The 26,205-nt window shown below is 44.0% G+C and overlaps 1 protein-coding gene across 1 annotated transcript in view; it reads right to left on the bottom strand.

The window, feature by feature from the left end:
• The window catches only part of DNAH5 (dynein axonemal heavy chain 5), a 323,884-nt gene extending 298,088 nt beyond the window's left edge, over positions 1 to 25,796 (bottom strand). Inside the window, exon 1 of the mRNA XM_061393864.1 lies at positions 25,287 to 25,796. Within this exon, the coding sequence (XP_061249848.1) occupies positions 25,287 to 25,298 (12 nt within the window). The 5' untranslated portion in view covers positions 25,299 to 25,796. The remainder of the gene's footprint in view (positions 1 to 25,286) is intronic.
• Between the last annotated feature and the right edge of the window lie 409 nt (positions 25,797 to 26,205).

The raw sequence follows: 26,205 nt of genomic DNA, 5'->3' as shown, positions 1-26,205 counted from the left end.
AGGGGCCAGGGGAAGGAATAAATGTGAAGACTGGAATTGACACATACACACTGCTGCTGCTGCTCCTAAATCACTTCAGTCGTGTCCGACTCTGTGCAACCCCATAGACGGCAGCCCACCAGGCTCCTCTGTCCCTGGGATTCTCCAGGCAAGAATACTGGAGTGGGCTGCCATTTCCTTCTCTACACATACAAACCACTAAATGTAAAATGCATGCATGCATGCTCATCACTCAGTCATGTCCAACTCTGCAACCCAATGGACTGTAGCCCGCCAAGCTCCTCTGTCTATGGGATTCTTCAGGCAAGAATACTGGTTGTTGTTGAGTTGCTCAGTCATGTCCAGCTCTTTGCAACCCCATGGACTGCAGCACACCAGGCTTCCCTGACCTTCACAATCTCCCAGAGACTGCTCAAACTCATGTCCATTGAATAAGTTATGCCATCCAACCATCTTATCCTCTGTCATCACCTTCTCCTCCTGCCTTCAATCTTTCCGAGCATCAGGGTCTTTCCCAATGAGTCGGCTCTTCACTTCAGGTGGCCAAAGTATTAGAGCTTTAGCTTCAGCATCCATCCTTCCAGTGAATATCCAGGGTTGATTTCCTTTAGGATTGAATTGGTTTGATCTCTTTGCTGTCCAAGGGATTCTCAAGAGTCTTCTCCAACACCACAGTTCAAAAGCATAAATTCTTCAGTGCTCAGCTTTCTTTATGATCCAACTCTCACATCCATACATGACTACTGGAAAAACCATAGCTTTGACTGCTGCTGCTGCTGCTGCTGCTAAGTCACTTCAGTCGTGTCCAACTCTGTGCGACCCCATAGACGGCAGCCCACCAGGCTCCCCTGTCCCTGGGATTCTCCAGGCAAGAACACTGGAGTGGGTTGCCATTTCCTTCTCCAATGCATGAAAGTGAAAAGTGAAAGTGAAGTTGCTCAGACTAGACAGACCTTTGTTGGCCAAGTAATGTCTCTACTTTTTAATATGCTGTCTAGGTTTCTCATTGATTTTATTCCAAGGAGCAAGCGTCTTTTAATTTCATGGCTGCAGTCACCATCCACAGTGATTCAGGAGCCCAAAAAAATAAAGTCAGTCACTGTTTTCATTTTTTCCCCATCTATCAGTCATGAAGTGATGGGACCGGATGCCATGATCTTAGTTTTCTGAATGTTGAGCTTTAAGCCAACTTTTTCACTCTCCTCTTTCACTTTCATCAAGAGGCTCTTTAGTTCTTCTTCACTTTCTGCCATAAGGGTGGTGTCATCTGTGTATCTGAGGTTATTGATATTTCTCCCGGCAATCTTGGTTCCAGCTTGAGCTTCTTCATCCAGCCCAGCATTTCATACGACATACTCTGCATAGAAGTTAAATAAGCAGGTTGACAATATACAGCCTTGACGTACTCCTTTCCCAATTTTGAAGCAGTCCATTGTTCCATGTCCAGTTCTAACTGTTGCTTCCTAACCTGCATACAGTTTTCTCAGGAGGCAGGCAAGGTGGTCTAGTATTCCCATCCCTTGAAGAATTTTCCACAGTTTGTTGTGATCCACAGTAAAAGGCTTTGGCATAGTCAATGAAGCAGAAGTAGATTTGTTTCTGGGATTCCCTTGCTTTTTCTATGATCCAACGGATGTTGGCAAGTTGATCTCTGGTTCTTCTGCCTTTCCTAAGTCCACCTGGTACATCTGATTTAGAAGTTCACATACTGCTGAAGCCTAGTTTGAAGGATTTTGAGTATGACCTTGCTAGCATGTGAAATGAGTGCAATTGTGTGGTTGTTTGAACATTCTTTGGCATTGCCCTTCTTTGGGATTGGAATGAAAACTGACCTTTTCCAGTCCTGTGGCCACTGCTGAGTTTTCCAAATTTGCTGGCATATTCAGTGCAGCATTTTAACAGCATCATCTTTTAGGATGTGAAATAGCTCAGGTGGAATTCCATCACCTCCACTAGCTTTGTTCATAGTAATGCTTCTGAAGGCCCACTTGACTTCACACTCCAGGATATCCTCGGTTGCCATTTCCTCCTCCAAGGGATCTTTCCAACCCAAGGATTGAACTCATGTCTCCTGCATTAACAGGTGGATTCTTTACCACTGAGCCACCTGAGAAGCCCTGAGTGCAAAATAGGAAACTAATAATAATAACCTTCTATATAGTACACAGAACTCTACTCAATACTCTATAATGGACTAAAGTGGAAAATAATATAAAAAAGAATCAGTTCAGTTCAGTCGCTCAGTCGTGTCCGACTCTTTGCGACCCCATGAATCGCAGCATGCCAGGCCTCCCTGTCCAAAACCAACTCCTGGAGTTCACCCAGACTTATATCCATCGAGTCAGTGATGCCATCCAGCCATCTCATCCTCTGTCGCCCCCTTCTCCTCCTTCCCCCAATCCCTCCCAGCATCAGAGTCTTTTCCAATGAGTCAACTCTTCGCATGAGGTGGCCAAAGTACTGGAGTTTCAGCTTTCGCATCATTCCTTCCAAAGAAATCCCAGGGCTGATCTCCTTCAGAATGGACTGGTTGGATCTCCTTGCAATCCAAGGGACTCTCAAGAGTCTTCTCCAACACCACAGTTCAAAAGCATCAATTCTTCAGTGCTCAGCCTTCTTCACAGTCCAACTCTCACATCCATACATGACCACTGGAAAAACCATAGCCTTGACTAGATGGACCTTTGTTGGCAAAGTAATGTCTCTGCTTTTGAATATGCTGTCTAGGTTGGTCATAACTTTCCTTCCAAGGAATAAGCGTCTTTTAATTTCATGGCTGCAGTCATCATCTGCAGTGATTTTGGAACCCCCAAAAATAAAGTCTGACACTGTTTCCACTGTTTCCCCATCTATTTCCCATGAAGTGATGGGACCGGATGCCATGATCTTCATTTTCTGAATGTTGAGCTTTAAGCCAACTTTTTCACTCTCCACTTTCACTTTCATCAAGAGGCTTTTGAGTTCCTCTTCACTTTCTGCCATAAGGGTGGCGTTATCTGCATATCTGAGGTTATTGATATTTCTCCCGGCAATCTTAATTCCAGCTTGTGTTTCTTCCAGTCCAGCGTTTCTCATGATGTACTCTGCATATAAGTTAAATAAGCAGGGTGACGATAAAAAAGAATAGATACATGTATAACTGATTCATTTTGTTGTATATCTGAAACTAATGCGACATTGGAAATCAACTATATTCCAATAAAAAAATGTTTTAATAATTAAGAAAGAGGGACAATAACACCAATAAGGTAAAACACTAACTACAGATAACACTAAAGGATATGAGGATAATCTTTGAACTACTCTTGAAATTTCTGTCAGTTTGAAATTATTTCAAAGTAAAATAACTTTTAAAGTTTAAAAAAAAACAAAACTAGAAATCTCTAAACGCACCATATTTTGTAGTCTAGATTTTATCATGGTTCAACACATAATCATAAAACACAGTATATCAACTTGTTTTAAAAAGTAATCTCTAAAAATGGAAAAGAAATTTTAAAAGAAATGACCCTATGTCTCAAGCTGGTGGTTTAACCACAAACAGAAGAATTATTTTAAACAACTTTTTTTTAACTGTTTCTAAAATGGAATCACTTTTATTTTCTCTATCTAAATGTTATTAGCAAATATAAATGTCATTTCAAATACAAAAATAACAGAGTTGCTGATAGATTTGAACATACTTTATGACTATGTTCCTATGCATTTTGCAGACAATTACATAAAACTTGTGAATTCATCTATCATTATTACCAAAATACTGCCAAAAACCAGGCTGTAATTTCTTCAGGTTGAACTAGCCTGGAATTAAACAGACTGTCCAACCACTGTAAAGTAATTTTTCAAAACTTGACATTTTAATTTTCACGAGTTAATTTTAATTTTCACATTTTCCTGTGTGTCCAAGGTTTCAGGATCATGCACTTGATAAAAGCACCTTTAAAATGGAGTGGTGTTTTTGTGCATATCTAACCTGGTGGTCCAGTGGTTAAGACTCCATGCTTCCATTGCAGGGGACATGGGTTCCATCCCGGGTTGGGGAATTAAGATTCTACATGACCGGCGCCTCCTCCCCACCCCTCCAAAAAAAAGGAGGACCAAATGACAGAACTGTTTTTGGGTGAGAAGCACTGAATGACACAAAATAAGCTTAACCAGGAATTGACTTTTAACTACAGCTGCGGTTCCAAATATAATTTCCTGAACTAGAAAGAAGCACAGGTTTTGTTGAGCCTCTTTGGATCTTGGAGGCAACAGATCCCATACTGGGGTTCACTGCTCCTGCCACAGACATAGTAACATATAAGGCTTCCAGTCGGGGTGCGGGGATCCCAGAGCAAGACACAGCGCCATCTGGTGGAGCCCCTCCTACCCCCGACCCAGCTTGAAGTTTTTGGGAAAGATGCTATGTGGTCCATAGAGCTCTGGGAAGAAAATCATAGCAGAGTTCCCCTGCTCACTTTGGAAATAAGTCTTCTCTTCTTGAAACAGTGCCTGGCTTACTAATGGCCGGTTAGAAACTCCAAGTGCCCACAGGACCTGAAATTCCTATCATAAATCCAGTGTTTTCTGATCCTTCAGATCAAAAATGTAGGATTTTGCATTGACCGTCCACCAGGTCCTGATGGCACAGGTAGGTTCTGATAGCAGGGAGTTCACATCCCCACCTACACCTGGGCACCAGGCACTGCCTCCTCTCTCTTGGGCCCCCCCGAAGGAGGGGCCTCTTGGGAAGCAGAGGTCACTTTTGCTTCTCCTCCTAAGCATCGTGCAACGCGTCTGGTCTGCTTCTACTCTTCAACCTGTACGGTGGCATCTTACAAGGTTGATTTCCTCACAGAACAGATTAGGAAACTGGTACCTGGAGTTAAGTTGGTTCCTCCTGATGAGGGAGGCAGGTGGTGACCGGCCAGGATGAGAACTCAGGGCTCCTTGTATGCGGTCTTTTTGCACATATGAAGGTAAAGAGTTGGTCTCAGATTTTTCTAGTAAGAAGCGATTCTACATCCTACCTCAGCCCTTTCCTTAACACTAACCACACCTAGAGAAAGGAAATCTAGGCTTCTGCTGCATTTCAGAACGTTATTAAACTTGTAGAAAAACAAAGGAAGTCTTAACCATATAACACCAACCTTCTCATGCATCCATCTCTTTCATTGCTCTATCCTTCAATGGTTTACTCGGCCTCTTTGAGTTTAATGGGAATCTTTATTCATGTCCAAGGTAATCATGAGCACTTTCAGCCTCAATTTGCTTAAAACTCACATTAAGTGAATTAAATGCCGACAATAATGCTTTTCACGGGAAACTAAAGGTGAGTCATCTAGACATTTTTAAACATGTTATTGCAATTAGACTCAGTATCACCTGCTGAAGTGACTTCATCACCTATGAAAAATAGCTGTTTTTCACAGAAAAGGTACTGGTCCAATTACATAAAAGTTCACGGTATGTTCCCAAAAGGGTAATAATATTAAAACTCAAATGCATTTTGCTTCAATTCCTTAACCTTGAGCAGTGTGACACTGAAATATTGGATTGGCCAAAAGGTTTATTTGGGTCTTTCCATAAGATGTTACAGAAAACCCCTAAGTTTTTGGCCAACCCAATATTTTTAGGCTTCTCCACAAGATGGGGCTACTCCCCAAGCAATCTGTTGCTAAGCTTGGGGGCGTTCATAAATGTTTGATTATAAAGTGTCGCTCTCGTTAGCAGTCTTAATAGGATGACTCATTCACTGCACTGCATGCACTCCAGCTCAGTTGTACCCAACTCTGAAGCTCCCTGGACTGCAGCCTGCCAGGCTCCCTCATCCATGGGATTCTCCAGGCAAGAAGATGCTAGTAACCCCAACTAAAAATTCAGGGTTCACAGGGCTCTGTCTAGCCGTGGAATCCAGCATAAAGTATCTGAGTCCTGGATCAGATAACCAAATTAAAAACCAAATGTGGTTTTCAAAAAGTCTAACTGTTGCTTGCATTATCTCCAGGAATATGGAAGAGGATTAGATTTATAACCCATAGCAACATTTCTCAAAGCCTCTCCTTCTGCTGTTCCACTTGCTTCCACCCCAAAGCTGTCCCTGGATTTCTCACACACAGACCTTCCACAGCCTTTCTCTCTCCCCTCCTCATTTCCTCTTTCCTGGCTAAATCCCTCAGTGCAGCTCAGTCGTGTCCAACTCTTTGCGACCCCATGGACTGCAGCATGCCAGGCCTCCCTGTCCATCACCAACTCCTGGAGTTTGTCAAAACTCATGTCCATTGAGTCGGTGAAATGCCATCCAACCATCTCATCCTCTGTCATCCCCTTCTCCTCCTGCCCTCAATCTTTCCTAGCATCAGGGTCTTTTCCAATGAGTCAGCTCTTCGCATCAGGGGGCCAAAGTATTGGAGTTTCAGCTTCAACATCAGTCCTTCCAATGAACACCCAGGACTGATCTCCTAACCCTAAATCCTTCCCCCTTTTAAAATAGACAGCTAGTAGTAAGCTACTGTTTAGCACATAAAGCTCAGCTCGGTACTCTGTGATAACCTAGATGGGTGGGATGGGTGGGGGTGGGAGAGAGGCTCAAAAAGGAGGGGATATATGTATACATATATACTATGTATACAGTACATATCTGTATATATGGCTCATATATGTATATGCATATACTGTTCTGTGCAGCAGAAACCAACACAACACTATAAAGCAGTTATACTCCAATAATAAAAGAAAGATGATAGTAGTCAAAGAAAAAAAAAAAATCCTTCCCGCTTTCTTGCCTCTCTGGTTCATAGCCAGACTAGTAGCTCCAAATTCTCCTGTGAAGGTGGAAAAAAAGCTCAAACCCTCACATGGAAATCCCAGGTCTCAGCCCAGGCCAAATGGGATTCAGAAACATCTGAGTCCATATGGATGTCTGACACGAGCTGGGGAAGTCCTCAGGAAAGGTGATTCCATAAGGATTTTAGGGGTTTTCTTCCCATTATCTTATTTCGGTCAACGGAGAAGAACGAATCTTGTGTAGGGTCGCAGGGGAGAACCAGGGAGGGAAGAACAGAAAGGCAGCTCTTCCAGATGATGCTTCAGGCCCTGAATCACGGCTCAGGGCTGAGTCTCAGGGGAAGGGGCCCCCCACGAGTTCCAGGGGAAATCTGAGAACTGGGGAGAAAGCGAGTGCAGCTTTGATGCTCGTGGGGCCAAGTACCATCCTTCATGAGAGAGGGTATCAACTCCTTTCCCCACTGATGGATGGTGAGTTTTATGTGTCAATGTGGCTACACACAGAACCCAAATATTTGGTCAAATGCTAGTCTAGATGTCGCTGTGAAGCTATCTCTTCGATGAGATTAACAAATTAATCAATAGATTCTGAATAAAGCAGATAGCATATTGAAAAGCAGAGACATTACTTTGCCAACAAAGGTCCGTCTAGTCAAGGCTATGGTTTTTCCTGTGGTCATGTATGGATGTGAGAGTTGGACTGTGAAGAAGGCTGAGCGCTGAAGAATTGATGCTTTTGAACTGTAGTGTTGGAGAAGACTCTTGAGAGTCCCTTGGACTGCAAGGAGATCCAACCAGTCCATTCTGAAGGAGATCAGCCCTAGGATTTCTTTGGAAGATATGATGCTCAAGCTGAAACTCCAGTACTTTGGCCACCTCATGCGAAGAGTTGACTCATTGGAAAAGACTCTGATGCTGGGAGGGATTGGGGACAGGAGGAGAAGGGGACGACAGAGGATGAGATGGCTGGATGGCATCACCGACTCGATGGATGTGAGTCTGAGTGAACTCCGGGAGTTGGTGATGGACAGGGAGGCCTGGCATGCTGCGATTCATGGGGTCACAAAGAGTCAGACACGACTGAGCAACTGAACTGAACTGAACTGAAAGCAGATTACCCTCCATAATGTCCGTGGGCCTCATCCAATCAGATGAAGGCTCTAAGAGACAAAAGAGGGAGATTTTCCCTGAAGAGGGAATCTCTTCCTCGGCAGAGACAGGAGTCTGGGAGAGATATTTGCCGGTACTGACTCTTGCCCTTTTCTTAGACCCAGTCCCCTTGCTGCCCACACTGTGATTCCCCAGGGCCACCCTGGCCACTCCGGCCCCTCTTCTTCCTCTGGTTTCATTGGTTTAGGTTTCCCCAACCAAAAAGATCCTAATCAACACATAATTAGGAATGACAAATTCTGCAGGAAGCATTTACTAGAAAATATATTAAAATCCCTGGTGGCTCAGTGGTAAAGAATCTGCCTGCAAGTACAAAAGACACGGGTTCGATCCCTGGGTAGGGAAGATGACCTGAAGAACAAAATGGCAATCTGCTCCAGTATTCTTGCCTGGGAAACCCCATGGACAGAAGAGCCTGGTGGGCTACTAGTCCATGGGGCTGCAAAAGAGTCAGACACGCCTTAGTGACTGAAAAACAATACTAATGAAAATCCATGACCAATATTTACGGAGTTCCCTGATGGGCTCCTGTGAGCAGGGATTGGGGTAAAAACTATGCAAGATCACCGCACCCCACGCTTCCCTGCACCACCTCTCATGTGTTTGGCCTCACCTGTCTCTGAGGCCCTGGACCACTGTCCTGCCCCGACTGTGGCTCTGAGACATCTCTGGGTGAGCACTGACCACCTTTGCATACACACAGCCCACAGCAGCTCTGACTTCATTTCCAGCCGGTGTGCCTCTCACTTCCTGCCTGGGGTTCCCTGTTGCCACGAGACATCTGGAATCTGCTTGTCACCCAAAATGCACAACCAGAAGAGCAAAGGAATTCATGTCAGTGAAGCAAACGCTCACAGCGGGAAAGTGTAACATGAGATAAGCTCTCCTTCTCCCCCCAACCCCACTTCCCCCCACCTCAATCCACCCCTACCGCCCACCCCTCCCACTGCTGCATGGCTCTAGGTCCAGGCTGCCTCGTGGCAGACAGTCCCACCAGACTTTACCTGGAAATAATTTGGGACATACTAAATTACACATGTTCCTATTGGTTTTCTGGCTTCCCAGGTGGCGCTAATGGTAAAGAACCCACCTGCCAATGCAGGAGACCTAAGAGATGCAATTCGATCCCTGGGTCGGGAAGATCCCCTTGTGGAGGGCATGGCACCCCACTTCAGTATTCTTGCCTGGAGAATCCCATGGACAGAGGAGCCTCGCAGGCTACAGTCCGTAAGTTCACACGGAGTTGGACACGACTGAAGCAACTTAGCATGCATGCATGCGTTGGTTTTCTCTCTTTCCCTACCTCACTCCGCTTTCTCCTCACACTTGCTTTCCTGGGATTGAGCTCCCAAATAAATTGGTAAGACAAATCTGCATTTTTTAGAGAAGCCATTCCAAGATGTTCTTGCTTTAAATGAGGTCTATGGTCAAGTTGGGCTTCCCTTGTGGTTCAGTTGGTAAAGAATCCCCCTGCAACGTGGGAGACCTGGGTTCGATCCCTGGATTGGGAAGATCCCCTGGAGAAGGGAAAGACTACCCACTCCAGTATTCTGGCCTGGAGAATTTCATGGACTGTATAGTCCATGCGGTCGCAAAGAGGTGGACACGACTGAGCGCCTTTCACAACATGGTGAGGTTAGAAGCTGAATATGGTAGAGACGAAAAATTCCTAGTTTCCTTTCTGGGTAACTGAAGCTGCAATAAGACACAACTGGATACAAGACATATAAAGCGATTCATCCCCCCAATGAGTGGGCTACACTGAGCGCTGCTGTAGGACAATATCAGCAATCAACTTCTCACACAAGAGAATGAAAGGAAGGGCCTATTAGCAAATGAATGAAGTTTAATGCCTCATTATCCACCAAATATGAGGGAATTTAATAGGATGCTTCAATGGGAGTTCTCAAATGATGACTGCTTTTGCCTGGAGTAAAAATGAACACACAGTGAGTGAGAAGCCTGTCTGTCACCGGAAAACAAAACCAAGAGGCCAAATTCAAGGAAGCTACTTCCTTGACAGCCACTAGGTGGCGAGCTTAACCATCTTTTGGATTCTTGACCCAATCACTCCAGCATTGGCTCAACTGTTCTTACTCTGGAAAGAATTTGTTAGTTGACAAAGATCTTTTGTACTTGCAATAATCTGAGTGCAAGGACCCTCTAAATTTAAAAGTTGAGAATTATTTTATTATAGATAATATATTATATATTATATTATTGTATAATATAATATACATATTTATATAAATATATTGTTCATATAATAAATATATATGAACAATATATTATATGATTATATAATAATCATGATTATTATATATCATATAATATTATATAATTATATAATAATCATGATTATTATATAATCATATATGATTATATAACATAATTATATTACATATAAATTACATTATATGTAAATATATAATATTATAATAATTATAAAAACATTATATAAATAATATGTTATATTATATAAAACACATAATAAAACAATTCTCAACTTTTCTCAAGTCAGTCGTGTCTGACTCTTTGTGGCCCCACAGACTGTAGCCCACCAGGCTCCTCTGTCCATGCGGATTCTCTAGGCAAGAATACTAGAGTGGGTTGCCATGCCCTCTTCCAGAGGATCTTCCCAACCCAGGGATTGAACCCAGGCCTCCTACATTGCAGGCAGATTCTTTACCAGCTGAGCCACCCGGGAAGCCATAGATAAGATAAAGGTCAGATAAATGTAAAGCATAGAGACCATCGTAGTTGTCTGTTGGCTGTGTGTATTTTTCTCTTGCTGCTCCTTTAGCTTCCTGCTCTCAGGAGGGCTGCATTATTACAGTGTTTGATGAGGCCATTGGCTTTGTTTTACTTTACTTTGAAAGGATATGGGTGTCTGTTGTTTATTTTTTTAATACTTTAATTTTATTGGAGTGCAGCTGATCTACAATGTTGTATTAGCGTCAGCTGTACAGCAAAGTGACTCAGTTACACAAACCCATATATCCACTCTTTTTTAGATTCTTTTCTCACAGAGGTCACCGCAGAATATTGGGCAGAGTTCCTCGTGCACTACAGTAGCTCCTTGCTGGGTTTTCTCTCTTATATACAGCCGTGTGTACATGTTTATCCCAAGTTCCTGGTATACCTCTCCCCGCCTGCCACATTTCCCCTTTGGTAAGCATGTTTGTTTTCAATATTTATAAGTTTGCTTCTGTTTTGTAAATAAGTTCATTTGTATCTTTTTTCTAAATTAAATTCCACATATAAGTGATATCATATGATATTTGTCTTTCTCTGTCTGACTTAGTATGATAATTTCTAGGTCCATCCATATTGCTGAAAATGGCATTATTTCATTCTTTTTTATGGCTGAGTAATATTCTAAACACCAGAAATGTAAATACAGGCCACAAGGACTAGAGACTGAGCCTAATTAGCTCAATCAGACAAGACCTGAAATCAAGGCGGGGGGAAGTGGCAGTTTTACAACCCAAACTGCTGGGACGGCTCCCTCAGCCAAGCCGTACAGGTAGTAAGTCTTAGTCAGCTGAGGAAGCAGCCTTGACATATTCCAACTGTTCTCTGTAAACTAGTATCCGCCTGCCAACCCAGGAGACTCGGGTTTGATCCCTGGGTTGGGAAGCCCCCCTGGAGTAGGAAATGGCAAGAAAATTCCTAGAAAATTCCATGGACAGAGGAGCCTAGCAGGCTACAGTCCATAGTGTCGAAAAACGGTTGGACACAACTTAGCAACTAAACAACTGTGAAATCGGCTAAGCAACTAAACAACTTAGCAACTAACAATTTTTCATTGCACATAGTATCAGATCCTCTTTACCCATTAGGTGTTTGCTGTTTAAACAAGGTGCTTTTATAACCAAAAAATCTCCTTAAAAGCATTTCTCAAGTGAAACCAGGGCAGAAATGGAAGCCTGAAGACACAGAAAGGGCAAGGTGGGGGAGGCGGGATTGGAGGATGGGAGCAGAGGCGCAGGGGTATTGTCATAACAATGACATATACACACATATGTATGTATTGTTGTTGTTCAGTCACTCAGCCGTGTCCGACTCTCTGTGACCCCATGGACTGCAGCACACCAGGCTTCCCTGTCCATCACCAACTCCCGGAGCTTGCTCAAACTCATGTCCATCGAGTCGGTGATGCCATCCAACCATCTCATCCTCTGTCATCTTCTACTCCTCCTGCCTTCAATCTTTCCCAGCATCAGGATCTTTTCCAATGAGTAGTTCTTCACATCAGGTGGCCAAAGGATTGGAGCTTCAGCTTCAGCATCAGTCCTTCCAATGAATACTCAGGGCTGATTTCCTTTAGGATTGTTTTGATCTCCTTGCTGTCCAATGGACTCTCAAGAGTCTTCTCTAACATCACAGTGCAAAAGCATCAATTCTTTGACACTCAGCTTTCTTTATAGTCCAACTCTCACATCCACACATGACTACTGGAAAAACCATAGCTTTGACTAGATGGACCTTTGTCAGCAAAGTAATGTCTCTGCTTTTTAATATGCTGCCTAGGTTGGTCATAGCTTTTCTTCCACGGAGCAAGCATCTTTTAATTTCACGGCTGCAGTCACCATCTGCAGTGATTTTGGAGCCTAAGAAAATAAAATCTGTCACTGTTTCCATTGTTTCCCCATCTATTTGCCAAGAAATAATGGGAGCAGATGTTATGGTCTTAGTTTTTTGAACGTTGAGTTTTAAGCCAGCTTTTTCACTCTCCTCTTTCACAATACATATATATTGTTGTATATATATGTATAAATTATTAACATAGGAAATACTTTACAAAACCTTCATAGCTTCACAATAAGAGATTCGTAAAATAAATTACTATAGAGGTATTCAATGCATTAAAAATCATGTTCAAGAGACATTTTAAAGAAATTGAAACACTTATGATACACTGTAAAATGACAAAAATCAGGCTCCAAAAGAGTAAGAATCAATTTTTGTAAAAAAAAAAATGTATTCAATAAAAACTAAATTGTATATACATGTATGTGGGGAGAGAGGGAGAGAGAGAGGGAGATTGTTTCTGAGACTGAGAGGCTGGCTTACTTATTTTTATGTTCTTTTTGCTTCTTGTGTTTCCTAGGTTTACCTCTTTCTTATTTTCATTTTAATTACTAGCATTATTCTCCACCTGGCCCTGTTCTAAGCACTTTTAAATATCAGCTCACTGGATATTCACAACATGCTTAGGAAGTAGTTACTGTTACTTTCTCCATTTTTATAGGTTAAAACATTGATGCCCAGGGATGTCCACTTACCTACTGAGGTTAAGGCAGGAGATAGAAGCCCTCCCCAACCCCCAGATAAAGCAATTTGAGTTCATTCACCATGGACTGAAACTCCAAAATATCAAAAGCAGGATAATCAAGAGAGGAGGCTGGTCAGGGCCCAGATAAAAGATAAGAGACCACATATTTCTTATTCTCTAAGTCAAGGAAACCCTCGAAACTAGAAAGTTCCTTGGGGGTCGAAAAAGGAGGGGGTCCCACCCCATAGTAAGTGATGTCAACTACCCATAGGCCTCTGGTGGAATCCATCTTGACTGACAGATGTCTGCGTGCACACACACGGGAGGATCCTGAGATAAACCACATACAGACACAGAACCAGACAAATCAAAGTGACTGGCCAAAGGAAACCTGGAAGAAATTCCCCATAAAAGCAATTTAAAATACCACAAGGACACGACACTCTCTCTGAGCCTCCTCGTGTATCTATCCACATGTAAGGAGCTCTTTTCCTCCCAATAAACACTTTACTTGTCTCACTCTTTTCCATCATTGCGGAAATTCTTTCTTGCAAAGCCTAAGGGCCAGGGCCTGGTCACCGACCACTGGTCTAGTGGCTAGGATTTGGAGCTCTCACTCAGTCTTGTGACCTGGCCTCAATCTCTGGCTGGGAAACCGATGCCCAGCTTCAAGTTGCTGCATGCCGAGGCCACCTGAGATCAAGGTCACACAGCTGAGATCAAGGTCACTGAGCGTGGGAGCCAGGATTCAGACCCAGGAAATCTGACTCCAGATTCTGTGTTACTAAATTAATATTTTTAACAGAGGGAGAGGGCTTCCCTAGTGGCTCCGTGGTAAGGAATCCACCTGCCAATGCAGGGTCATGGGTTCGATCCCTGGTCGGGGAAGATCCCACAACTCAGTCTGTGTGCCACAGCTACTGAAGCAAGAGAAGCCACCGCAATGAGCCCGTACATCGCAAGGAAGAGCCCCGTTCACCACAACTAGAGAAAGCCTGCAAGCAGCAATGAAGACCTGCAAGCAGCACTGCCATAAATAAATGAATGTTTAAAAAAATAAATAAATAAAAAGAGAGAGAAAGGATAAAGAAAAAGGAAGGAAGCAAAGAAGGAAGAGAGGAAATTGCCTCAAGGGAACAATATACATTTGCTTTAAAAAAAAAAAAAAAAGAAATAAAGAAACCTTTGAAAAGCATTTAATGCCTCCAAATTTTATTTTTAAAAGAAATTTGGTTTTTTAAAAGGCAAAGAGAAAATGTAAACTGAAAAAAAATAGGTAACAAACATTGAATTGGCTAATCCCTAATAAATTAACTGCAGGAATCCAGAATCATGCAAACAAAACTGGCTTAAATAAGAGGCTCTTCTTCCCCCCCACTCACCCCCTGAATACTTGGTGCTACAGCTCCCCTCTTAGAGCGCAATCCATTTTGAAGGGCTGGATTTACCTCTCTGCCCTGGACAAGTCTGCACTTTGCCTCTCCAGAGCATGCCTCAACGTGACCAGCACAAAAGTCATCTGTTTGTTTTTTTTGAACCAAGTTAAAAAAAAAAAAAAAACTAGTAAAACAGGGGAAAAGGCGTAACACCCAAGCAGAAAGTATGTGTGTGCTGTGTGCTTAGCCAGTCATGTCTGACTCTGTGACCCCTTGGACTGTAGCCCACCAGGCTTCTCCGTCCATGGGATTCTCCAGGCAAGAATACTTGAGTGGATTGGCATTTCCTCTCCCAGGGGATCTTCCCGACCCAGGGATCGAACCTGCCTCTCTTGTGTCTCCTGCATTGCAGGCGGATCCTTTACCCGCTGAGCCATTGGGGAAGTCTAAGCTGAAAGTACCTTAATATGAACTTTTATTCTATGTCTGTCTTCTTCAAGACCAAGGGCTGGAAATGAACCAATGATATCTTTCTGCTGCTAACACCAAACAGCCAGGTGGGCAGCCGGCTGCTCTGTGTGACTCTGTGTAAGGAGAGAAGGTGTCCACCCGAATGGCTCCCTTTCCTGGATGCATGTCCTGGGTGACCAGACCCAAGGACTCAGGTGGGGTTTCAGGGAGAGGAAGGAAAGGGGGAGAAGAGGAAGTGGAGGGGAAGAAACAGGAGAGAGAGGTGACAAGAGCAGTGAAGACAGAAAAGAGATGGACATGGTGGGGGAGCTCTTTTTCTTTCTTTCTTCCTTTTTTTTAAATAAAATCTGGGGGGAGGGTATGTTTTTAAATATTTATTTATTTATTTGGCCTCACTGGGTTTTAGTTGCAGAACTCAGGATCTTTAGCAGTAGCATGTGGGAATCTAGTTCCCTGACCAAGGATCGAACCCAGGTCCCCTGCCTTGGGAGCGTGGAGTCTTAACCACCAGACCACCAGGGAAATCTCTCATTTTTCTACTACTGTGGTTGACACGTCGAGGAGGGGGTCACACCCATATGTTGAAACTCACACAGTCTAAAAACAAGAAGAGAACGATCTCGTTCTTGTCCTCTGCCCCTAGGTGCGGACTTCAAGGCAAACATCATCTGCAGAGGTGGGGAATGTGTCTTGACCTCTTAAAACACACGGCCAGGATTAAATGTGGTAAAGAAGTCTGAGTGTCATATGTAACAAGCACTTGAGAGAATCCTTTCTTTCACCGCAATATCCTTCAGTACACACAGCAGGAATTAACAGACTTTGTTAACAATAATCTTAATATAAATAAAGCAAGTGCTGTGTGGGTGAAGACCCAAGCCCCCAAATCAACAAAGTCATGTCATAAATCCCCGAGGAATGCGACCAATGACATTCACCCCATTAGCTCATCCAGGTACCTGGCTCCCAGGAAGCAGGTATTTTTTTCAACAGTCAAGGATTAAATGGTTTTCAGAGACTCGTTCAAAGGGCCTCTCGACTCCACTTCACAGAACCAATGGTGTGCCTGGTCTGACCCACCAAAGATTGACTGGGTGGTAGTTGTTACTTGAGCCGCAGGAACAGAAATTGCTGAGCTAAACTGAGTAGCTGGGAAGAGCCTCGAATTCCCAAAACCCAAATGATCTGCACAGGATGACTGTCTACCTCCCAGCCCCCAACAGACACACTACTCCCACCATGTCCAGAATTTTTGCTGGTTTAGTCACTAAGTCATGTCTGACTCTTGCAACCCCATGGACCGTAGCCCACTAGGCTCCTCTGTCCATGGGATTCTCCAGGCAAGAATACTGGAGTAAGTTTCCATTTCCTTTTCCACGGGGATCTTCCCAATGCAGGGACTGAACCCAGGTCTCCTGCATTGCAGGCAGATTCTTTACCAACTGAGCTACGAGGGAAGCTGCCACCAAGTCCAGCAGACCCTATCAAAAAAAAAAAAAAATCCACCCAGAGACTTCCTTAGCAGTCCAGTGGTTAGGACTCTGCACTTCCACTGCTGGGGGCATGGGTTCAATCCTTGGTCAGGGAACTAAGATCCCGGAAGCCACATGGCATGGCCACAAAAAAAAAAAAAAAGGAAAGAAAAACCTACCCAATTCCCAGATTACCCACAAAATTGCACATTTAAGAAATCCAGAGGAGGATGGAGATCAAGGTAAGGATGAAGGAAAACCCATGATATCTCTTTTCAGAATTTTTGCATCACTGTTTTTAATAGATCATTTGCACCTATCATTCATTGCTCTTAAGCCTTTGTCCAAAACAGATGAATATTTTAACCTAATATCTTTATATTTATGCATTCACTGGTGATGGCCTAAGTCCTGTTTTATTTCACTTTGGTGCCAGTGGCCTACAAATTTGCCTTTAAACATCTATTCTGAAGAAATTCCACTGCAAGAATACCTCTCTATATTTGGGGAGATCCCCTTGTAATGGAGCTGGCTTCTGTGACACGCTTCATAAAGAAATGCCAAGTTAATGGTATTTCAGGGCCACGTAATGTTATTCCCCAATACGAAAGGGAGATCAAGAAGGCAAGAATACATCACTAGCCATTTTTAAATCTTTATGGTAAATTTAAAATATTAGATCCCTGGCCATATATGAACACACAGTTACCAAAAGAGCTAAAACTCCCAGGGTGGAACTTAACCAGCCTCTCCTAAACCAACCATCACTCGGGGGCCACTAGATAATGACCCACTTACTTCCTTGGATGTCTTAACTATCCCAGAAACATCAGAGCTCTTTTTTGGGAAGTGGAAATCTATTTCTGTTATTCATTAACACCCTTAAAGCATATATAAGCCAATGAGAGAGCAGTGGGGAGTCACAAACACAAGATATGATTAAGGTCTCCAGTGAAGGGCCAGTGGATGCCCACTTTTTCCCTCAGCAGTGCCTGTCTACACTTGATCAGCTTTAAAATGGAGGATCTAAAATTCTAATGCAGATCAAACCAGGTCCCAAAGTCACGATGAAGTTGCTGTTGCTCAGTCGCTAAGTCATGTCCAACTCTTAGCAACCCCACAGACTGCAGCACACCAAGCTCCCCTGTCCTTCACTATCTCCAAGAGTCTGCTCAAACTCATATCCTTTGAGTTAGTGATGCTATCTAACCATCTCAGCCTCTGCCACCCTATTCTCCTTTTGCCTTCAATCTTTCCCAGCACCAGGGTCTCTTCCAATGAGTCAGCTGTTTGCATCAGGTGGCCATAAGTATTGAAGCTTCAGCATCAGTCCTTCCAATGAATATTCATGATGAAGTTAATGAACAAATATAACCATGATGCAGATGCTACAACAGGTCCAGAAAGAAGTCAAATCTGCTCTGTTTTTATTACTCTCTCTAAAATTTCTCCTTAAGCAGGTGGAACATATTTTCAAGGTACATGAAGGGACTTGGGAGGAACTTTTCATTTTTAAGTAGGAACTTAAAAAGGTCTAGAAAGGTCTCCACAAGTCTGGGAAAAGGATGCTGGATACCCAAGGGTTCTGAGATTAACTTTCTTGGCAAAAAGAATGTCAAATATTCCACCCACTCTGTTATCAGTTGTAAAGGTAACAAAATAGAGATCACACAGAGTTTCAGTTCAGTTCAGTCACTCAGTCATGTCCGACTCTTTGCGACCCCCTGTACTGCAGGACTCCAGGCTTCCCTGTCCAACACCAACTTCTGGAGTTTGCTCAAATTCATGTCCATAGAGTCGGTGATGCCATCCAACAATCTCATCCTCTGAGGAGGCCAGTTTGAGGCTTTGCCCCACACTGATTTCCCTGTGTTATTCATGCCACCATAACCATGTGTGTTTTGTGCTGAATCGGTTTTCATTTTAACCTGTTTAGGATTTCCAGCAGTTTGACATGCGTGTCTTCCCAATGAGATGGTTAAACCTTTTTGAGAATGAAGACATGTGCTTTCAGTTTCTTTTATATCCCCCATGATGCCTTGTAAAGCACAGCATCTGTGGCAGGCATTTAACAGGATGTCTGGGACCCCACCACCAAAGCCAGTCCATGGGAAAACCGGGACAAAGGCAAAATTATTCTTTAGCTCCTTCCTTCCACCCCTTCACCCCTTCTCCCTTCCCATCCTCCCACTAGAGCCAAGAGCTCCCACATAAACCATTTAGCACTTACTTAGGCCAAAGTGGAGTGGATCTTGATTTAGTGGGGCCTGAGGTTTATGCAAATTGGGGGCCTCACATTAATAAAAGAGTTGAATAATAAAAGAGTTGAATCAATAAAAGAGTCACTCAGTCATGTCCAACTGTTTGTGACCCCATGAACTGTAGCCTGCCCTCCAGGATCCTCTGTCCATGGGATTTTCCAGGTAATACTGGAATGGGTAGTCATTCCCTTCAGAAGACCTTCCCGATCCAGGGATCAAACCCATGTCTCCCACATTGGAGACAGATTCTTTACCATCTGAGCCACCAGGTGTAAGCAAATTGGGCATCCCACATTAAGAAAGAGAGTTAGAAACACAAAATTAGGCATTAAAGCAAATATTTAGGTAGAAATAACAAATAAAATATAACAAATTACAAATTGCTTAAGGCTGGTAACACAAAAGCGAGGAAATAAATAACAGAATATTTGTATTAATTTCCTAGAAAACTTTTATGTCAAAATAGATATATACAGAAATATAGATAGATACAGTTTTGGCTGAAAACTCTTTGATCTCCTTACAACTTTGCAATGTTGTCTGTAGAGTGAATACAAAGATAATTTAGACCTTCCTTCAGCAGGACTGAATGCGATTTGTCTTTTATGATGAAGAGATCGTATGCTCACAACACGCAAGTTCCCCAGACAGAGGTATTGGCGATTTACTGTTTACAGGTTTGGGTCCTACAAACACAAGGATTTTGATCAAATCTATTTTGCACAACTTCTTTCCTAAAGGAAGAAAATGTATAGTGTGTTTACAATTATATTATTACATTATCAAGAGCAGTCATGACAGAACAGAATTTCCATTTTTCAGTAGACAGTGATGAGAAACCAGTGCTCCACTTCGGACATATCTGGTGATTAAAAGTTTTCCGTAGCTAGCTTCTGGCTCATCCATTTCAAACTGAGTCTCTCCTCTATGGAGCCCCTCTTTCCATGAAGGGCACCACAGGACACTTTTACATTGAACATGACCCCAGCCTTGAACCTTTAGGTCATGAGTCTGGCCAAGTGGACACAGCAGAAGGAATGCTTGGCAGAGACATGTAGCAAAATATACTTGTGCTAGCACTTTGCTATATCCCTGCATTTAGGTAATAAAGATGAGGCAACTTCTGCCTTCTTCTCTGGAATTCTCTCTGTGGAGGCTCTCGGCCATCATGAAAGCAGTCAATTGCCCTGAGATCACCTTGCTGTGAGGAAGCCTATTCATAGAGACCAACCACGTGGAGCCGTGTCTCAGACCAGTCGAGTCTGATGTGAGACACAGGAAGAGGAAAAGGGAGATGCCTGTCCAGTCCTCGCTCCTCCAGCCGCCAATGAAAACCCCCCAGCTAAGCCCATTCCTGGGCTCCTGACCCACAGAAACTAGACAAGATAGTACAGTAGCTGGTGCTACTTTAAGCTAGTAAGTTTGGAGTGACCTCAAGAGCAGCAATGACAATCAGCATAACCTCCAACTTTCCAGAGCTTCCACACTCATCTGAAAGGAAACACTTCTAATATTGCTGCTCAGTGTCCATCTCAACATTGTTTGCTGTAAAATACGGATGTCAAATCCAGGTCAAGGTTCCTCCTGGCCCAGCTGGTCCTTATCTGAATGGCAGCAGCCACCTTTCTTCCAAGATGTCCCCTGAGTCCCCAACACAGCCCCTGACACTTGACCCTCTTTGGGGAGGGTTGCCGGAGTCTGAGGTGACTGCTTGCTCTGGGCTAAGCCTTGCTTTGCTTCTTTGTAATGAGCAATAACATGGACATTTCAGGACACCAATGGATCACAAATCCTTTTATTCTTTACCCTGAATAAGCTAAACAATGATCGGAAGTGGCCCACCGAGCTTTCAGCCCTCCAAGAGTAAGATTCTTTATTTTTTCTGAAGTCCAAGCAGTCCAAGGAAGTCCACGACCACTCCCTTCGTGATGGGTATGAGGTGGGTGAGGGTGGGTTGCCCACATCCCACATGCTATTGGCCCAACCAGGAGGCTGCGTCAAGAAAGAATTCTGACTATTCACAGTAACTCTCCTGGGGTGGAAATGTTGGCCCACGGGAACCGAATCATAATTCTACTACCCACCTGGGGTAGGAACAATGACAGGCTTTCACTACATGGACTTATTAAAATAGCATGACGTCTGGCAGGCGGAAACTTTGTCAGGAATCTGACGAGCATCCCATGCTTGCTCTCCCTTCCTCAATATGTATGATCCACCTCCTGCAAGACAAGCCCAAGCCACTTATCTGCATTACTCAAAACCAGTAAGCAGTGGTCACAATCTGCACATCTCATCCAGTCCCCAAAGAAACAGGGAGAGTAATCATTAATTGTGTAGTGAGTGTTAGGGGATCTTCAAAATTCTCAAGGAAAACTTGAAAAAAGCATCTGCAAGAAACCACATAATATATATTGTTGTTGTTCAGTCGCTCAGTCGTGTCCGACTCTTTGCGACCCCACGACTGCAGCACGCTGGGCTTCCCTGTCCTTCACCATCTCCCAGAGCTTGCTCAAACTCATGTCCTCTGAGTCGATGCCATCCAACCATCATGCTGCAGGAGGGGGAAAGAAAAGGAGGGAGGGGGAGGGAGACATGAAGGAAGGAAGAGAAAAGCAAGAAGAAATGAAGAAAGCGAGGGAGGGAAAGAAAAACGGAGGCCGAAAAGAATGTGTGTGCACGTGTGCTCAGTCACGTTGCGACACTCTGGACTGTAGCCCACCAGGCTCCTCTGTCCATGGGGTTTTTCAGGCAAGAATACTGGAGAGGGTTGCCATTGTCTCCTCCAGGGGATCTTCCTGATTCTGGGATTGAACCCGCATCTCCTGCATTGCAGGCAGATTCTTCACCACTGAGCCATCAGGAAAGCCTGGCAGAAAAGAAAAGCAACTCATACTCCTCCCCAGAGCCCTTCCACAGGCCTGCAAACAAAGTAGGCACTTTAATAAGTGTTTTTTTAATCGAACCAAACTGCTAAAGTATCCTCTAATTTCATCTTTCCTACCCCAGCCTCAAGCATGAGTTAAATCGGCAAGAAAGCATTCATTCAGATTCCAACCAACAAACCACCCATGGGACTTGGCAGTGGAGTGGGCCTGGCCCTGAGGGTGGGGTCACACATATCCAAGCAACATCCTGAATGCTAAACTCCTCCTAGGAGCCTCATCCAATAGCCTGGGAAACCAAAATACCCCTGGGAGGCAATTTACTCTGGCGTTGAAGCTCTCGGTTTTTATTCATAAACAAAGTAAGGAGTGAGCAGTCGTTCCACCCTTTTGGGTCTATTTGCTATTAGTAAGGCCACAAAGAGTGAAGCCGAATGCAAACAGCAGAGAGGTATAAATAAACAGCCACAGTGCTCAGTGCCAGGAAAGAGCTCAGCCTGATGAAAGGAGAAAATGTAACAGGTGAACTTCCTCCTGACATTTCTCACGCAGCAGGAACCAATTCCTCGAAATAACTGTATTCATAGCAGCCTTTCTCTAATGCTTTACTGACCTCGGACAAAGGAGAAGAACAGCATCCTTGACCATCCCCAGGGAATTGAGAGCTCCACAGAGGTCACATTTCCCAGCTGTGACAATTTATTATGTCTCAGTGTCCATTTGCTTCTATTTTTCCTAAATAATATAACCACAGAAATCCACACTGAAACTGAGCAGGATCTTTGTACCCTTCTGGGTACAAAAGCCTCTCCGTGTCCCTCATCTCTTGTTTGTAGAAAAAGCTTTGGTCTCCTAGGCCTTCTGAGTTCCAAAGAGCAGGCTTAAGCAGTTACTAATTAGAGAACAGAGGGAATGCAGAAACAAAGGAAAAGCAGTCAAGCAAGAAAAGTAATGATAGCTTCAAAAGAGTCCTGTTCCTCCTCAAGGGATACGTATAACCATCTGAGCACATCTTTGCAGACACTAAGAGCCCCCCACCCACAGGTGGAGGATGGTGACTGCATGCTGACTACGTGCTCTAGACACCAGACTGGCTGGAATCAGACAGCTGATGACTAAGATATCCTAAACATCACCATGTTACCTTACCACCAACCAATCAGAAGAAAGTCCATGAGCTGCAGCCTTCATCCCAAACACTGCCTTTAAAAACTCTCCGCTGAAAGCCATCAGAGAGTGTGTGTATGTGTATGTGTGTGTGTGTATATATATATATATATGTATGTTTGCATTTTACTTAACCATATAACTTAAATATAGTGGTAAAGAACCCGTCTGCCAATGCAGTAGACATAAGAAAGAAAGTGAAAGTGAAAGTCACGTCCGACTCTGCGACCTCGTGGACTATACAGTCCATGGAATGCTCCAGGCCAGAGTACTGGAGTGGGTAGCCTTCCCCTTCTCAAGGGGATCTTCCCAACCCAGGGATCTAACCCAGGTCTCCTGCATTACAGGTGGATTCTTTATCAACAGGAGTTCAATCCCTGGGTCAGGAAGATCCCCTGGAGAAGGAAATGGCAATCCACTCCAGTATTCTTGCCTGGAGAATCCCACGGACAGCAGAGCCTGGTGGGCTACACTCCATAGGATCGCAAAAAGTAGGGCACAACTGAAGCAACTTAGCACATATATATATATTGCATTAGTAGCCTACATTTTTCAATCTTAAAGTGAGCATAATTAATAAAACATAAAACAGTATGGCTTTAGACTAAGAGCCATATTTTTATATCCCTACAGAGATAAAACTTGATAAACTTATGTAAGATTATAGAATATATGAAGTTTAAATTAAGATATACAAAAATATCATTGGTTTATTGGCATTAGCAGTTGCAATGCCATCTGTCATTTCAGGGTCTCTATTTTCCTGGACAGAAAATGAGGAAGAGTCACTAAAAAGATTAAATGAATTAACAGGTATTTGTCTTAATGAAATGCAACAGACATTTTGGAAATTCCAAATATTTATGGCATATAAGTTACATGAAAATAAGAGCAATAATATGAATCTATCATGGCAAGATGCTCACAAAAATAAAACAGTTTGTAAAAGGTAAATATCTACAGAGGGGAGGAAACTGTTGAAGTATCATACACATAAACCATATGTATGTGTATGCGTGCTCAGCCACTCACCGTATCTGACTCTGCGACCCCATAGACTGCAGCCCGCCAGGCTCCTCTGTCCATGGGATTCTCCAGGCAAGAATACTAGAGTAGGTTGCCATGCCCTTCTCCAGGGGATCTTAGCCAACCAAGGATCGAATCTGCACCTCTTGCATCTCCTGCTTTGGCAGGTGGGTTCTTTACCACTGAGCCACCTCAGAAACCACATAAACTGTATACATTGCTCTTAATTAAATCAGTATTAAATTCATGTTTATTAAATCATGACAGGATGCACATTTTATTGATTAGCATACTATATTCCTATAGTAATACAGCTATAGCAGTATTAGTAAAAGTCATTCAGTCATGTCAACTCTTTACCACCCTATGGACTATAGCCTGCCAGGCTCCACTGTACATGGAGGCAAGAGTACTGAAGTGGGTAGTCATTCCCTTCTCCAGGGGATTTTCCTCACCCAGGGATGAAAAACAGGTCTCCTGCATTGCAGGCAGATTCTTTACCATCTGAGTCACCAGGGAAGCCCAACATAGCTATAGCTAGTGTAAATGAAAAAATGTATAATGTAACCACAGAAATCCATATTGAAACTGATGGCGACCCTCTGAGGCCCTCCTGGGTACAAAAGCCCCTCCCTGTGCCCTGTTTCTTGTTTGCAGAAAAGGCTTTATAGTCTCCTAGACGTTCCCTGAGTTCCAAAGAGCAGGAATCACTTTCGAAGACAAAGGCAAAAACAAGTAGGCGAATTTTTTTTTTACCCTATAACTCATTTAAGAGAGCAAAGCCAAATGGAGTGAAACCTGATTTAAATGCGCAGAATTCCTTTCCAGCCCCCTCCCCACTGCCCTGTACTGAGGCGAAATTACAAGACACCAGGAAACCACCCAACAGGGCTTCCTTGAACACCGTCTGGCTCCCTCTCTCCAAGGGAACTAAACATTTGCTTTTGTCCAAACCCAAGGGCTAACGAGAGCTAGTAACAGCCAACAAACTTCACACAAAAGCGGCCTCCGCCACGCCTGGATATATCTGATGCTCGCTCTGGGTCAATGGGTTGCTTGGGTCCACGGGTGGGCTTTCCGCAGCAGGTTGATGATAAAATGAGAAAGGCGGTCCCTGAACCTGCGCTTCTGCACTTTACTCGCGCCCTGCTAAACATGATCGACCACCACAACCTCCTGAGGGAAACAAGCAAAACTCAGAGACCGGCAACTCTAGCCCCACAAGCTCATGAAAGCGTCTTCAGGCCACGCGGCCTGAATCTGAAGCCGGGAAATGAGCCCACCCATCCTCTCCCCGTGACCGCGTGGCCTCCGGGGAGTCCCCAGCACCCAGCAGTTCCGAGGCCGCGCATGCGCCGTGGCGGGGGCGGGGCGGAGGCGTGGGAGCTGCGCGGAGGGACAGTGCACAGTACCGGCTTGTCCATGGCGCTGCGCTCTGGTGCTCCGGCAGGGACACGCCACGGGTCGGGGCCCAGCTGACCGGTGCTGGGCTCTGTTGCCCACCCCTCTACCGCTGTCCCCAGCTTGCGCCGTTCCTAGGGGTCTGCTCGGGTTGCTTCTTGCTGGGCTAGGCCGGCTGTTTGTGGCTCATGTGGTTGCCATGGCGACGAGCTTTGCTCCGCCTTGACCAAGATCCCTCCTCCCGTTCCTGGTGCTCCTCGGGAAGTCGAAGTCCAGAGGGCATCGAAGTCCAGAGCACTTCATTGCCGCGCTCTCGCCACTGGTCCCACCAGAGAGGAAATTCAGTTTTCGGCTTCCGAGCCCCAGATGCCGTGTTTTGGCTGCTTTCCATCAAGTTTCTGTTGGCTCTCATCCGAAGGTTACTTCTGGCATCAGCCAAGTCCACTCATTTTGAATTTCTCTGCTGAGTTTTCTATGTTTCTAGCTTCAGGAAAAAACGAATTCAAAAGGAGACTTAGTATGTTTCCATTTTAATTCCCACAGCTTCCCACAGCCTTGCCTTGTCCTGTGGTTCCTTGTTGCTTCCTTGTCAGGTAACTTCACAGCTGATGCTTTAGCCTAGGAATGAATTCTCTGGAAATGTTTAACCTGGAGGTGACTACAATAATTTGGTAAATGCTGCCTGCCTGTCAGAACAGCACCTGTACTGACATGTATGAAGTTTCCAAGAATTTTGCCCTAAAAAACTTCACAAAGAAAAATAAAAATATTTCCATCTCTGCAAACTGTCCTCAATCCTTGGGGCTAGGACTGCCCATTAGAAATATGTTTGCCACATTTGTCAGCTTATACCTCTAGGAGCCATGTTTTTAAAAGTAAAAGGAATCAGGTGAAATTGTTTTAGTAATATTTACCCCGTAGCATTGTTAC

Source organism: Bos javanicus, chromosome 20 (genome assembly GCF_032452875.1).
Source record: "Bos javanicus breed banteng chromosome 20, ARS-OSU_banteng_1.0, whole genome shotgun sequence".
In the NCBI taxonomy this organism is placed as follows: Eukaryota; Metazoa; Chordata; class Mammalia; order Artiodactyla; family Bovidae; genus Bos; species Bos javanicus.
The sequence above is the reverse complement of the archived record's forward strand: the minus strand, read 5'-3'. Positions and strand labels throughout refer to the sequence as shown.